General features: G+C 34.7%; 1 protein-coding gene across 1 annotated transcript in view; it reads right to left on the bottom strand.

The window, feature by feature from the left end:
- ULK4 (unc-51 like kinase 4) overlaps positions 1-16,251 on the bottom strand; it is a 196,019-nt gene that overhangs the window by 136,914 nt on the left and 42,854 nt on the right. The window contains exons 20-23 of the mRNA XM_065752754.1: positions 14,383-14,544; positions 11,475-11,657; positions 5,628-5,755; positions 1,725-1,858 (exon numbers count right to left, since the gene is read on the bottom strand). Of these exons, the coding sequence (XP_065608826.1) occupies positions 1,725-1,858; positions 5,628-5,755; positions 11,475-11,657; positions 14,383-14,544 (607 nt within the window). The remainder of the gene's footprint in view (positions 1-1,724; positions 1,859-5,627; positions 5,756-11,474; positions 11,658-14,382; positions 14,545-16,251) is intronic.

The following is a 16,251-nucleotide window of genomic DNA, read 5'->3' as shown; positions in this document are numbered from 1 at the left end:
CGTAAAACAAAATGTTGTTTCACCAAATGAATTACAAAGCTGTAATTAGCAGATATCTCTGTGGTTACCAATAAATAACCACTGAACACTCAATTCTCTATGTTTTTAAGGTCACTAGATTCACCATAGTCACCAGATTCATTAGTTTTTATGTATAGATACAGCTATTTGAATTCTTTGTTTGATGTTAGTAATTTACATTCATCTACTGGTTCAGTGTTATAAATACCAAAATAAAATTACTCTGTTCCTACAACAACTGAAAACTTAAAATATATATTTATATATATATATCCACAAGATTATAATTTTATTTCATTTATTTCAATGTCTCTTTATTGGCAATTCCTACAACTTGTCAATCCATTCGGTTTATAGCTACATCTGGTGGAAGAAGATGGTATCGGTAAGAAGCTCAAATAAATGCATATTAAAAACTAGCTAGGATTTATTCTAAATCAATAGTTGAACTGCTTTTAACTGTTCCACTTTACATATCTTGTCATTTTTCTTATGAGATCTTTTACATTCTCAAGCAGAACAAGAACTTTCATTATACTCACAAAAATAGAAAGCAAAAGCCTTTAACAGCTATGGACAGATAATGAAAACAACCAAAACAAATCTAGACTGAAAAGGGTATTTTAATGTAAAATTAAGCTTAAGATATTGATTTTCAAAACAATCAAACAATGCATTCATTGCATACATATCAGTACTAGAGAAAAATTAAAATTAAAAAAGCAGCATAACCCCTGTTAAAGAACTAGATGCATTAATTTTTAATAATAGCATTAACTATATATTTGATTTACATCACTTCCAAGGTTCTGAGACTTTCAAATCCTACAACATACTCAATATGTGAACCCGACATTTCATTCGAATCAACTGTTTGCAACAGGGCAAAAAATTGCACTGTCATAGGAAGTAATTTCATTTAAAATAGCAACATGACCTTTGCAGTTTTACCATTTCATTTTCAGTATGCTAGCAATAATGTAGATGATGAAAAATAAATCACCCATCATCTCACAGGAATATAAGTTTATGCTTATTTTCCTCAACTATTTAATGAAAAGCCATATACATTCATGGTTGGTTTAGCTCCATTTCTCTTCTTGAAGACTCTCAGTATTCCTTCCTTGTCTTGCTATTTACCTTTCTTACTCTGTTCTGTGGGAGATCTCACCCACCAAAAGTTTTAATGAGCATTTTAATGGCTATGACTCAGATAGCCCCACCTATCTCATATTTTCTCCTTCTTCCCTTCCTTTTTTCTTCTTCCTTCCTTTCTCCTCTTTTCTTCTCCTCATCCTTTCCACAGAACTTTTCCACAAAAATCCCCTGAAGCAGATACTCAATATATTACGTTTAAGTTTTAACAATTATGTGTTTAAAAACTTGTGTTGATATGTACTTTACAAGCAAGTTTGCTTTCAGCTTTTTAAAACATTATTTAATGATCTTAATAATCTTTAGAACATTGTTAAAATTTCTTGTACAATTGGGCCTCTTCTCTAACTGAGTTGAATCTTACATTCAAGACTCCAATACAAAATATCTGATTATGACAAAACTAAAACTCCATCCAGTTGTCAACATGCAAATTTCATATAACCAGAAAACATAATCATCCCATCTGTGTATGTGAGGAGATATATAAGTATTTCTCAAGGGAGTACGTAAAGATAAGATTTATTCGGTTAACCAACTCAACTTACCTAGAATTCTTGGCAGCTCCTGTACAATGTGACGGATGAGAAGATCCAGGCATTTTGACAGGTATTCATTGCCGCTTTGCTGCTCTTTTCCTGCTGTGGTCTTTCTGCTGTCTCTTTCAATATACATCACGAGCCTACATTTAAGCACGTGCAAAATGTTACATCTCATACTACCAAAATGATATTATATCTGTAAAATTCTACCATAGCATGCATTTCTAGTTCCTGTGGTTACAATCAAAAGAATATATTTGTTAATACTCAATCATTTTGTTGAAATTTTGGAGTTTTTCCCTTCAAATAAATAAAATTTTAAGATAAAATGATTGTGTCAAGGTACTACATGGAAAAAAAAAGCTACTGCAAATGCAGTTTTACAAATTTAAATGAAGATATGTTACTAATATAAGGAATGAATTAATTAGGGATAGAAATTCACTTTATTTTGAAACACATGACCAACGTAAGCACTATAAGCTGAGATTAAAGACAATCTTTTCCAACACAGAATTCCAAGAGCCAGAATAATTTAAGTCAATGTAACAAATGACCAATCTTTCAGTCAAGAAAAATCAAACAAAATTAAACATGCAATAGCCTATTCAAATGTTAGCATTACCAAAAATTGTTATAAAGAAAGAGCTAAAAAGAGATAGAGACTAACTAGCATTATAACTAGCATTGTCATATTTCTCTGGAAATACAACGTTCCAGATTTCTAAAGACAAAATCCAATGCTTACATTCTAACTGACAAATGCTGTGAAATAATGCTGTTCTGCAGAATGACATTTTTCACAGTAAACTATGGTAACCAATTTATTAGCCACTGGCTAACTTACAAGAGATTGCTTTAATAATACACCTATAACAGAATGCTTCAGGCAATATTTTAAAATACTCATTTGAATAGACAGAAGGGCTAGATTTTCCTTTAGGGGCCTAATATTGACATCTCTGTTTCATACTCAAACTCCCAGGGGGGCTGACACAGAGAACCATCAGCCACTGGTGACTGAAAGCCATGCTCTGGATTTTAAGAATGTACTTCAGTATTATCATTTTTCTTACATACTCTTATTATAATCAATGCTCATCTCAATTAACCTGCCTCGGGTATGCATACAACAAAACTGAAGGATCAGAAATACAATTTTTTATGCTAACAAGTGTATATTTCCACCATAGAGGAAATGCACAACTATTTAACCCTGATAGTATTGTTCAAATAAATGCTGTCTGAGAAAAATGTACAAATTCATATATAGTCAGGAAAGCATTAGTGTATTTATTTTTCTTCAACAAATCCCTCAATCATTTGCAGAAAATCAGTTACTTTTACTGCATGAATAATCTTAGTGTTCTGTCTATGGAAGTGATACACTTTTTCAAATTTATTCAGTCCACATTTGTCATGCACTCAACAATACATGAAAGTTATGCATCACTAAGACTGATTGTTTTATCAAGTTCAAAACCATTCCAAAACATAGATGAGAAGTATGTGTGTATACTGAAAAATGGCCTTATATTCATTATCTTCATAATCAGATCTTATAATCTGAAGTAATAGAAATCATGTTATGCTTATTAGTTGCAAATGCTAACAATAAGATGGTAAGTATTAACAATGTGCATTTTACTACATACTCTTCACAATTCTCAAATATCTTTATAAAATGATTTGAATATATAGAATCATAGAATGCATGCAGTGGTTTGGGTTGAAAGGGACCTTTAAGATCATCTAGTTCCAACCCCCTGCTATGCGCAGGGACACAACCCACTAGACCAGGTTGCTCTAAGCCCCATGCAGCCTGGTCTTGAATGCTTCCAGGGACAGGGAATACACAATCTCACTGGGCAACGTTCCAGCGTCTCACCACCCTCACAGCAACAAACTTCTTCCTAGTATCTATTCTAAATCAACCCTCTTCCAGTTTAAAGCCATTTCCCCTTGACCTGTTGCTACCTGCCCTTAAAGAAGTTTCTCCCCAATAAAAAGTTCATACCCAAAGTTCCTCCTATATGAACTGTTGTCAATCATTATCTGAGTTCTACCTACTCTACTAGAAATTTAAAATTTATTATATTAATTTCTTATAGAACTGGAGTTATTTATCTAACATACAGCATTAAATTACTATTAATTTTAAATAATATCCATTATCTCAGGTGGGATTAAGAAAAACTCTTCCAGAAAGAAGAAAAAGCTCAGGATATTACAAAAGTAGCTATTGCCACACGGAATAGCTCATTTCTCCTCTCTCATCCTACTGTAATAGTCTTGTACTCCAGATATAAGGTAGATGTTTTGGTCTAGATCATTTGTCCTGTTGAGATACACTATTTGTTGAAGAGAAGTTGTAGAGAAATCACAAAATATTAAGAAGAGCAGTTCATGCATTCAGTAAAGCTGCTATAATGCTTACCTACTGTTTTAGCTAGTGTGTTACATAATGTTTTAGTCCCTAATCTGCTCTGCCTGGATCATTACAAAAACAGAAGCACAAACTTCACAACACAAAATAACAGCCCAAACTCACAACACATTTTCTTCAGAAAGGCTGCTCAGTGGAAAGCATCTTTAATAAACGCAAATAAAGAGGAAAAAGAAAAAAACAGAGGAAAAAAAATAAAATGTATTAATGTTCTTTTCCTTCATGTAATACTTTAGGTATAGATAAACAAATATTAATTATCAGTACTGTCATAATGGTCAGACATTCCTCCAAAAGCATAGCTCAGTTGTATGTGCTAGAAGAAGCACACAAAATGGGTAACATTCAAAAAGCTGTGTCAAATTTATCATACATTCTACACTATCTAGAACACATCGCTTGATAACACATTTTTAGAAGTACAGGAAGATGTACAACAGAGAATCGAGAATCTTGTACTCAACATTTACTTTCTACAGTCTACAAAAACGGAAATGTGTAATGATAGCACTCCAAAAGATGTCTGCTCACAATGGTGTGATGGCATAACTCACCTGCTCCTCATAAGTCCAGTGCTTTGACTCCAGATGCACATCTTAATTATTCTCAAAAAGCAGACTAAGATATAAGGAAAACTTATTCGCTGTAAATGGGTTATAACTACCCACAAGTCTCACCCTTTTCTACTTTCAATTTCAAATCCACTTTATTCCAATCCTATAAGCACTGGGTCAATACTATATTTTGCTATTGCAAATACTCAAGAAAATCTCTGCTATCTTACTCCTCCAATCACCTCAAAACCATGGTGACAATTTATATTCTAACAGTCCCATTTTATCTCATCTTATATGAGACACCGTTATGCTGAAAATTCCAATGACTGTTCCACCCTGAATCAAATTTAATTGAAGAGCTTCCATTTTTTGTAAAGTATTTTAAAACATAAGAACAAACAAAATATTTCATTCATAAGTCAGAGGAATTCAGTGTTTGTTCTACAAATCTCTTCAACAACAGTCAAGAAACATTATTCTACTTTTAATGTACACAGACTAAGGAGACTATAAGTTATACTACAGCCTAAGATGAGGAAGGTACAAGATAGGCCTTTTTATTTTGCATTTTCATCACAGCAACAACTCATAAGCACAGTACTTCTTTGACCCACCCAAAACAAAATCTGTTCCTTGCTTATCTTAACAGGAATCACCATTTACTTTTAAAGACTTTTCCCCTAGGCCAAAGTGTCTTCCCCCTATGAGTAATCATTACCTGACAACAAAATAGAGAACTCTTGAATATCTTTCTCAATATTCTTAGTAATAAAAAGATCTACACTGCACAGAAGATAGCTCATTACTAAAACACTGACTCCAAAATACAAGATATTGAAAGTGACTTAGACACAACTTTGAAAATAAGCACTGCATCTCTAATCATAAATTCCATTATTACCTTACCTTGCTTGACAGCTGAGTAGCAACATTTCTCTGCTATTTATTAAAACTTGCAACAAGACCAGAAATGCTTTTGCTCGTATGAAAGTTGAAGGACTTTCAAGTAAACGAATAATTGTAGTCACAAATTCCTTGGTGGGAATAAACAAAAAAAAACACATTAATATTATCTTATGTAAAACAGTTACTTGCATTATATTTTATCACTGTATACATTTACAATTCCAAACTTTAACTTGTGTTCTGTATTAGCACAGCCTTTTTCGCTCCATTCTCATAGCAAATAAAATCCAGCCAACAAAACTAAGTATATTTTGTCCACAATAATCAGGCTAAGTGAAAAGCTGCTCTGTTCAACTTCTTACAAGCTGCAGCAAGAAAACACTAACTGATCTAATGTGTCCAAAATGGACTAGAAAGAATTAAAAAACATCTTGCCTCAAGGATGAATATAAGATATTTTAACATATTTATCTCTAAGACTGATGGATTTTCAGAACATAGATATACCTCAGCACCAATAAGACAAAATGATTAATACCCACACACGCAGGAAGATAAAGCAACACCTTTGTTGGATAAAATCGTGAATAAATGAGATGACAGATGCTCCAAATAGATGGTAATACTTGGTAGATGGTTAGTACCTTGTCCATCTGTACTTACCTAAACTATTTTATTTTAGGTTCATGAATTGATGACCACCTTTTCAAGGAACAACTGAATTAGACTTGCAAATCAAGAAAAAGGATAAACCAAATACAGTAAGGAGATAATACTTTCCTAATCCATTGACCATTCCCCATTCTTATGATCAAGTCAATTTATAAAATTCTAAGATTCTTAGTAAATCTTTTCCTGCAAGTAAAAGAACCATTTAAAATGTTTAACAATGAGAAAAGGAAAAAAAACATTCAAAATACTTCCCTTCAGAAGGTAAGCAGTATTTATATGATTCTGAAATCATAACTTTTTTGCCCTGTATATTGAAACAGATTTTCCTTCTTGTTTGTGGAATGCAAACTGACATCTGGAGAGAGGTGCAATACATGTGTGCTGCCACAACTTTTAGGGAAATAAAGCTGAGAATCAGTGACAGGAATAAAGAAGAGTTCTTATATTATTAGTAACAGCAGTAGGTATTATGAATTGTAAAAAGTGTAAGATTAGGATAATTTATGCTTTGTCCAACAGTATGGTATGACTCCAGAGGAGATGGGGAATGAACATCATCTGCAGGATCTCTGAGGAATGGATCCTGAAGAATGGATCAAAAAGGAATGGATCCCACATTATTTGTCTCTGAGGAATAAAAATAGCCTCAACTGATCTATACTCTCCTTTTTTTGGCAGGAAAACCATTTGGGCTACGTGCTAACTGCAGAATGCCTCCTTATTCTGAAAACACCAACCCCACCTCTAACCTGTCTTCTGATTCAGAATTTAAAAACTGAGTCTAAAAAGGTGAGAAAGCACCGATGACCTCAGCACCAGAAGCTATCTTCCAACAGTGTTTACATTTAAGCTGGATTCTCAAAAGTGATACCGCAGAGCAAAACAGCCATTGAGGATATAATTGTATGTTGTAGATGAAGTTTTATATCTTGCTATGATGTACATTTAACATGCTAAGTGTTATTTAAAGTTACTCTTTTGCTGACAGAATAACTGAAAGGCAACTTCAACCTCATAAAACTGAAAATCAAGACCAAACATAATTTGTTAGAAGTCGCTTTGCAACACTTAGCTGGAAGAAAGAAAATGAGAGTAAAATCCAGCCAACAAGCTATCACATTTTACTGTGATACCATTTAACCTTTTCTTAAAAATGTAGACTGTCATCAACAAAGACAATAAGTGAAGATGGCCCGGAAGAACAAGCTACTAATTATTCTACTAATTCTATCTTGTATTTCTGTAATTTAGTTTATAAATAGATTCCACTTTTCAGTCTTCTGGTTGATGAGACTAATCTGCATAAAGATAATACTTCAAACAGTTTAGTTGTTCATGGAGTGGGACTTGCAGCTCCTTCAGTGTAAACCTGCAGCAATATATTTCTTAAAATTATAAACAAACTAGAAGCAAAGACTGAAAGTTTAGTACAGTGGCGGGGTTTTTGTTTTTTTGTTTTGTAAGAAGTAATCCAGAACAACCACAAAAAAAATAGCTGCTACAATACTTAAATCTCAGGCTTGGAATAACAGTATGTATAATGCAACACTGCCTGCTAACACAAATGGACTTGACAGAACAAGCACTGGGGCAACATGACACAGATACACACACCTACAAGCCAAAACACAGCTGTAGTTCTACTCTTCAATGTTTGGAAAGCAAGAACAATCCACTTACAGAGACTGCAAACTTATTATCCAGCTTACTTGAGAATGCTCTAATGATCTGGCTTAAGAAATGAACGCAACATTTTGTTATTTGCTTTTTCACCTGGTCTGACAACTGCCAAACAGCAATAGTCTATCCAAAGAAAATCTGCAGCACAGCTTTGCTGACCTGCAGAACTCAGTAAATCAGAAAAGGCAAAAATTGCTGAAATACGTATGTATTAATTATTAATTCTTTCACTGTTACACTGTTCCTCCCTTGCTCCCAACTTTTTGATCCATGGAGACTCTGCAGGGTAAGGACACTGCTTTCAATACAAGTGAGCCACTCTATCACAAAAGGATCATGACTTTGTATTGGATATTTTTAGCAATATTGTAAAGCAAATATAAAATAAACCATGAAAAGCAATTAAGCTTTTTAACTGATTACACAAGGGGGAAAAAGACCATTATTTTGCTATACAAAAAAACTCTAATGATGCTATAGCAAGTATCTGTTATTTTCTGGAGTATTTTCAAATTTGCTTTTTATGAGTTGCAAATATCTCCATAACATTATACGTTAAGAGTTGCATGGAAGAAAATACAGCAATAAAAAATAATTCAGAGTTACAAATCCTTTTGCAAGGCTTGCATCTGTTAGCTTTCACCATTTAATGTCCTGAAGTGCTGTACAAAAGAAACAAGAAGAAGAGACCTTCTGATCTTAAGGACTCACGCTTCATTGCTGAATCATGAGGGTATGATTTACACAAGAGGAGACTAGTACCACTAGCATGCACACTCAAGAACAACCTTAAGAACAACCACATAAACAGAGATGGTAGTTGACTCATGTCTTTTGGTCCAAATAGCACCCAAAACATGCTGGCCATGTGGGTGAACCCAACTTGGCAGGCTGTTGCCTTTCCAGAAGGAATAGGTCAGTCAGGTTTGGGCAGATTTATTGAACTATCAATTTTATTTTCTCATTCAAAGGTGATGTTTGACAGCTAAATTAAATTTTCTTTTTATCTGCTAATTTCCAAAGATGTTTGATTCTGAATTTTTTCCCCACATTTTGTTTTTAAAACATCAGTTGTTTTTTGTTGTTTTGTTTTCAAAATGTGAAACTATAATAGAACAGCTCTGTATCAGAGAGGGATAAGAAAAAAAAGAACAGCTTTAAGCTACTGTAGTTCTACAAAGATTTTTACTGGCACAGATGACTAGAAGAATAGAAAGGAGAAATGCTGTTCTATAGTTTCTATTGCATAAATGATTCCATACCTGTTCTCAAAGGGAGTTGAAAACAAAGGCAGGCTTAAGGCTTGCAAGCTAAGGGGATTTCCAGATAAAATATACAAAGTTAAATTACTTCCATCTTGAATTTGTGTATTTAAACATCATTTAATACGTTGGTTTGCAGTTCTATTAAAAATTACCTTCTGTAAACACTGAGGTCTTCCTACTTCCTAAGGTCAGTACTCAAAAATTCTACAAAAGACAATACATGGGAGCCTGACAGTGACCATTCACTTTTTCTTTTCCTCTCCTTTCAGAAGGATGGATTTGTGTCACACAAACTATACTGAAAAGGGTCATCAAGGTGTAGCCATGTGCTTGCTACATATTGAATTCTTTCCCTGAATGTTCAAGTGAATGTTCTCTGAACATACTTGTCTCAATAGATCACCAATGCACAATAAAGTGTTTGTGGCATTACAGGACAATTTGCCACCTGTTAACGCTGTTATAAGTGGAATCTGCAGGAAGCTTAAAAACAGCTGATAGTCATTTATACAAAGCACATTGATAATTCTGACAAAACTAAATGACTTCTAGGAAGAGAGTGAGTAATTTCAGGATGTGAGATAAGGCAGTATATATTTTTTCATTTAAATATTGTTGCCAAAAAAATAGAGAAACTAAATGTGTGTTTCGAAGGAAAGCCTAAAACAAATCTTTGTCAAAATGAGTGTCAGGTTACAGAACATTCCACTACAGATGAAAACACGAGCTTCTCTTTTCTTTTAATTTTTACTCATTAAGTAGAGGTGGATTGATTTTGTCTGTGAATTGTACAGATTTACTGACAAAAACAAAACCCTATTTCCCTATATATGGAATATCTTAGTGAATAGATTAGAAAGCTTTTCATTATCTTGGGAGAAAAACACAGTAAAAGCAGCTCTGCGGAAAAGAAGTGTTATATCTTCCAGCGCCCCAACTCAACATGAACTGGCTATGTATACTTGCAGGCCAGAAAGCCAAAAGTATCCTGGGCTGCTTCAAAAGCAGTGTGCCCAGCAGGGCAAGGGAGGGGATTGTCTCCCCCGGCTCCACTCTCTTTAGACCTTATCTGTAGCTCTACATTCAGCTCTGTGCCCAGAGCACAAATACATGGAGCTGATGGAACATGGCCAGAGGAGGCCACAAGTACCCTCAGAGGGCTGGAGCACCCCTCAAACAGAGACAGGCTGAGAGTGCTATGGTTGTTGAGCCTGGAGAAGGCTCCAGGGATACCTCATAGAAGCCTTTCAGGAGGCCTACAGTAAAGGTGAGGACAGATTCTTTGTCAGTAAGTAGAGTGACAGAACAAAGGGCAATAGCTTTAAACTGAAGAGGATAGGTTTAGGCTGGATACAAAAAAGAAATTCTTCTTTGAGAGAACAGTGGTGAGGCACAGGCTGCCCAGAGAAGCTGTGGATGCCCCACCCCTGGAGGCATTCAAGGCCAGGTTGGATGAGACTCTGGGCAGCCTGATCTGGTGGGAGGTGCCCCTTCCCACAGCATCTACACAGATCTATAAGGTTTGGGTTTGAAGGAACTGTTATATGATCTCTTCCAGAAATTATACATTATACTAGAAAATACATTAGAACTAGTAGCTTTATTCAGTGACACTAAAAAGAGAAGTGATTTATTAGAATACTGATTTCTGCAAGACATTTTGCTTATGAGTTGGTCAAAGTCCTTTAAAGAGAGAAACTTTAGATTCACTCAGGACACTCATTATCTCTTTTAAATGTCTAAGAGGGCAATGTCCAAGTACTTATCCCGATATTTTTCTTTGGGATCATCAAAAACCCTATGTTACAGTCACGCTAGAGCTTTCTAGCATATTTCAGTTCTTAGATTGAATTCTAGCTGCAGTAGGAATAAATATACCCATTAGTATCAGCTGTCAAGGAACCGAGAATAAGAAACATTATACTCCTTATCTGTATTTTCAACAAACAAATATAAAAAAAACCCACAACCTATATTACAAGAACAGGTAGCAATTTTCTGTAAGTAGTAATTTTTGAAGGCTATTAAGGTCCTTTTATTCCCTAATAAAACGTTAAATTCACTGTTCTTAGTTTTCAGAAAAACAGAGATTTGTTCCTAATTTTTTTGCTATTCATGTATTTATCTGTTACTAAGCTAAACACTTTGAAAACAAAAACACTACTAGAAACTTTTAACTTTCCACTACTGATTTTCCATGCCATTGAATACTATTAATCTGAAATCAAACCTTTTCTTGCATCAGCCTCTGCAGGTGGATTCCACATGACAACATCGCAGAAAACATGGTGAGCATGTACTGCTGAATTTTGCATATTCCAGTTACCAAGGAATTTAGAACAGCTGTTAATCCCACCTTCTCAATGACACTCTGAAAAACACTGGGCGAACAACGAGTAATTCTGCATAAAGCCTACAAAAGCAAAAAAAATGTTATTTAATAGAGTTTATTAAAAAATTCATATCATTTCAGTCATAAGATCAACATAAAAGGAAAGAACTATTGTTTTTTGTTTGCTTGTTTAAGATACACTGAATTCTTCTAAACTTCTGCATCCCATTCAGCTGAAATGGAAATCTTTGGTACAACATCAGCTACAGCCACATTATTCTCTCCCACTTGAGGATGACAATGATGCAGCAGTATAGTCCATGCTTGGTATATCAATACTGAATGTAGGCAATATTAGATAATGTTGCACTAGAAACAGGTAACAAAAAATAAAGAGACAGAATTTCTGGTCTCCCATAAGAAAACTTTCCTATACCTCTCTGCTCCTGGATGCTATCCATAATCTGGCACAGTGTATTACCTGAATGTTATCCAAAAGCAGGATGCACTTTGCCTAAGTTTATCTACTTTAGATCTAAATATTTGTTACAGAACGCTATTTACTATAGCAAACATACAATCTCCTTAACCAAATAGTAGATTTGGGAGTGTTCAGTGTACACTAACAAATATTTCAGGACAAAAATTATCAAATGACCTCCAGGGTGGAATAGCCTTCAAATCAAGGTACCTTTTAGCTCTTAGTGCTTAAGGAAATGCAACCTTCATGATGCTATAATTGCTTTTGCCATATCCAGACGAGGAAAATACAACCCCCAAGACATGTCTCATCTGCTTTTTCAAATTGCAGATCTTAAGTGGTCTAAGAGAATTTGTCTCCCATTTCCCATAAAGCTCAATCTGCGTTTCTGCTGAAGTGTTTATTTCAATAATTCAACAGAGCACGCAATGGCACTCAATGTTTAAAGTTTCTCCCTTTTGCTGTTAGCCCAATGAAGCTTTTCTGCTGCCTCTGAAACTGTAATACAGCTGGAGCATGGCCAGAGGAGGCCACAAGTACCCTCAGAGGGCTGGAGCACCCCTCAAACAGAGACAGGCTGAGTGTGCTATGGTTGTTTCTTTGAGAGAACAGTGATGAGGCACAGGCTGCCCAGAGAAGCTGTGAATGCCCCATCCTGGAGGCAACCTAAGAGACAATCATGTCTCTGCAAGCTTTTTCTGGAGGTTTCTTATGGCCTTGTGGCTGTGGTTATCCCTTTTTTGAGTAGGTCTGTAGCAGGGAGTACTACACTCTGCACTCACCATATTAGCATAATGATTTTGCCCCTTTTGCTTTGACAATGTTTGTCTCTAGATCTCAATGATTCATGGTAATATGAACCATGAGAATACATTTATTGAATGGGTCTACCTTAGGCTTGCTTATTTTGAGAACTCAGACTAGAGATTGAATTGTAACTACTTAAGAAAAGGGGAAAAAAAGGAAAAAGCTACAATCAATCAATATTAGGGCACACCCTGGGGGCGGGGCTGAGACTAGCTGGACCTGTGCTGTAGAAAAATACTCCTGTGGTTCTTCTCCCTGCTCCTTCCATTCAAAGCTTGCCAATAGGCTGATCTGCAGCAAGCCCTGCCTCTAGCATTTATAATGTATGTATATACTCCTTATTTAGATTTATATTGCAAATTTGCATATATTCAAGCACAAGATGCTGAGGAGATTTTTTCCTCAGCAGAACTCAACTTCGTAATCTCTTTAAGTGAATGGGTAAAGCATAAACTTCTAAGGAGCCTTGTCTTACCCAATAAAAACTAATCAAAAGAGCAAATCGGTCAAACAAACAAATCATCTAAGTTCCTTTAAGGAACCCTAGTAATTGCTGCTGTCATGACCTTAAAAACATAGCTCGGTACTAACATATGCCACCTATAAGAGGGCATGGTAGAGTAGATCCTGAGGACAAACAGATGTTGACCACGACATTTTTTATTCTACATGAACTGTTACAAATATAAAAAAAATTACACTTAGCTTAAACTAAGTCAGAAGACTTAGTCCTGAAACATTACCTGCATTGGTAGCTACAGCTTTTGTTTTTAGGAGATTAGGTTAAACTCACAGCTCTGTAAATACCGTTTATTTTACAGATTTTTTTTTCCAAACCTTTCGTTTGCATGTTATAGCTCTTTGCTTGTAATACTGTCAGTCTTATACTAACTTAAGAATTCTTCAGGCAAAGACTATCAACAATTGCACAGAAATTAACATGATTTCAAATACATCTAAGCAATTATGTTATAAACTAAATAAATGCTTCTGAAGCAAAACGCATCACAGAAATTCGAAAGAATTTCTTGATTACTTTAAAAAAATGAGAATTTTCATTTAAGAGTCATGATCTCTAACATAGGAAATGCATTGTTGAATATGATGAATTGCAAGGAATTTCCATACACTTGTTTTAACACAGGTAGCTATATTAGGTTTCAATTACAAGTCATGTCAATGAATGTAGAACAACATGAACAAGGGCAGTTCTCACTTTATAAGATACTGCCACAAAGGAATAAAATTATGGATCAACACGCTGTAAGCCAACTAACAAACACTTCTGATCCATCCTGTAGTCCTTTTAGGTAGGCTACATTGGTCTGTTCTACGTAACAGAGAACTATTCAAACTGCTGCATAATACATGCTCTTATCAGTTATTTGCAATACATTTCAGTATAACAGAAGATAGACACGCACAGAAAGCAGGCTTAAAAGCATTTTCATTTCAATGCAAATTATGTTTCAAAATAAAACCTTAAAGATTTCTGTATCATAAAAGGAAGTTTCTTACCGAAATAGTAGTTATTTTCAAAGAATCTATGGTAGAATGTGTGAAAAGATACCATAAGACAGGTCCAATTTCTCCTGTAATAAATCCTTGCGCATAGCAGGAGAGAGTAGTGCAAACATTTTCAATGATCTTAGCTGCCAAGTGGTTCACTATCCGATCTTCCTACAGGAATAACGGGAAAGGAAAACTTACATTCAAATAGGCTAAAAACAATTCAGAAGCATTATGAATAATTTCTATGTCTGTTTCATTCAGTGTGCATTCTACTAGCATGGTTTCTTATTTTTGTTTGATATTTGGTAAAGTCTTCTAGGAAACCTTGTGACAAGTGTGTTTACAAGTTCTACATCCCCTCCCCCCCTTTCCCTCTCTAACATAAATAAAACAATATAGGTATAATTTAATACAAAAGATTTTCACTCTGAATGATCACAAAATTAAATGTGGCCACTGAAAAAAAATGAAAAGTCTTTGTTGCATAAGAGATGCTTCCTGATCAGTGTTCTTTGAATGAATGTGTGTACATTCACTACAGTAGCTCTCAAATAGCATTATTATGAAATGAACATTTATATTAACAGAAATAAAATACTCATTATTAAAAACAATGAATAATTCCCTGGGATAAAGAAAAAGGCCTTCTTACAAGTCCAGTTATTCAAAAATACACTTTTCATCACACTGATGAAAATCCTGACCAATGCCTACAGCAAGCCACTGGGCCCAACGTGCTACAGCAATTCAAAAATTTCCCTAGGGGATTCTCAATCCTACAAGCTACTTTTAGTAATAATCAAAACCACCTGTCTGCAAATTATTCCCGGAAAGCCATTAAATGATTCTATAATAAAAAAAAAATAAAGCTTATGTTTGCAGACTACCTGTGGTATGCATAGAAACTTTAGTACCTATGTAATACTACACAAACTTCAATTTCTCCAAGGAATTAAAAACATGCCTTATCATTACTCTGACATTAGCGTACCACAGATGTCACAAATGAACTTAATTTATATCACCTTCAAGCACTTTTAAGTCTTTATTTCTCTCCATCATGTCTTTCTTTTTTCCCCTTAAATGCTTCTTGTAAAAATATGTTTTTGCTGTGTTTTCAGTAAGTTTTTTTTCCAGCTCTCTTTTCACTTAAAATGAGAGTCTTTATCTTCATAGAACTGAAAAACCCACTCTTAGTGGGTATTTGGCTGTGTATCCTCCCACCTTACTTCCATCTTTAACTATGAATAAGGGAAGTCTCTCAACTATGTCTTAAATTTAAACTCCTGTTGAACACAAGAGTGCATTTTTATGCGAGAAGGACAACCGATTTAATTTGTCAAGTCAACCTCATAGTCTGGCTTCACAAATAATTATAATATCTAATGTATTTTTTTCTGATCACCACATCATCCTACTACTCTTTGGATTTATGACATTTATCTCCACAGACAGGCTCACCAACAACTGTGAGCAATGATAATGAAACCTTTCAGAAGGTGATAGAAAAGACAGCCAAAAATGGAGAACATACACTTCAATAAAAACACATTCAATACTCATTCCTCCTGACAGATACACATTCTAAAATACAGATACTGATGCGTAAGTATTTCAAAAGTCCAGTATACTATTGTTAAAAGTTTTTATCCATCATTTTTTAGTCCTTCATGCTCTCCCAAAGAACCACAGCTCTACTCAAAATATTTAAAAAGAAATAACAAACCAATTCTCATTTTTTGCTGTAAAACTCCACTAACTTTTGCTCTTCCTTCTGATTTACAGCCATGAAAGAAAAGGAGATTTAGGCTTCTGCTTCTACAGTTTTCATCACTGTAGTAATACTGCATCAACACTGTCCATTAACTATCTAGA

Source organism: Cyrtonyx montezumae, unplaced genomic scaffold (assembly GCF_038088225.1).
Source record: "Cyrtonyx montezumae isolate F1298 unplaced genomic scaffold, pur_monq_1.0 scaffold_8, whole genome shotgun sequence".
Classification (NCBI taxonomy): domain Eukaryota; kingdom Metazoa; phylum Chordata; class Aves; order Galliformes; family Odontophoridae; genus Cyrtonyx; species Cyrtonyx montezumae.
The sequence above is the reverse complement of the archived record's forward strand: the minus strand, read 5'-3'. Positions and strand labels throughout refer to the sequence as shown.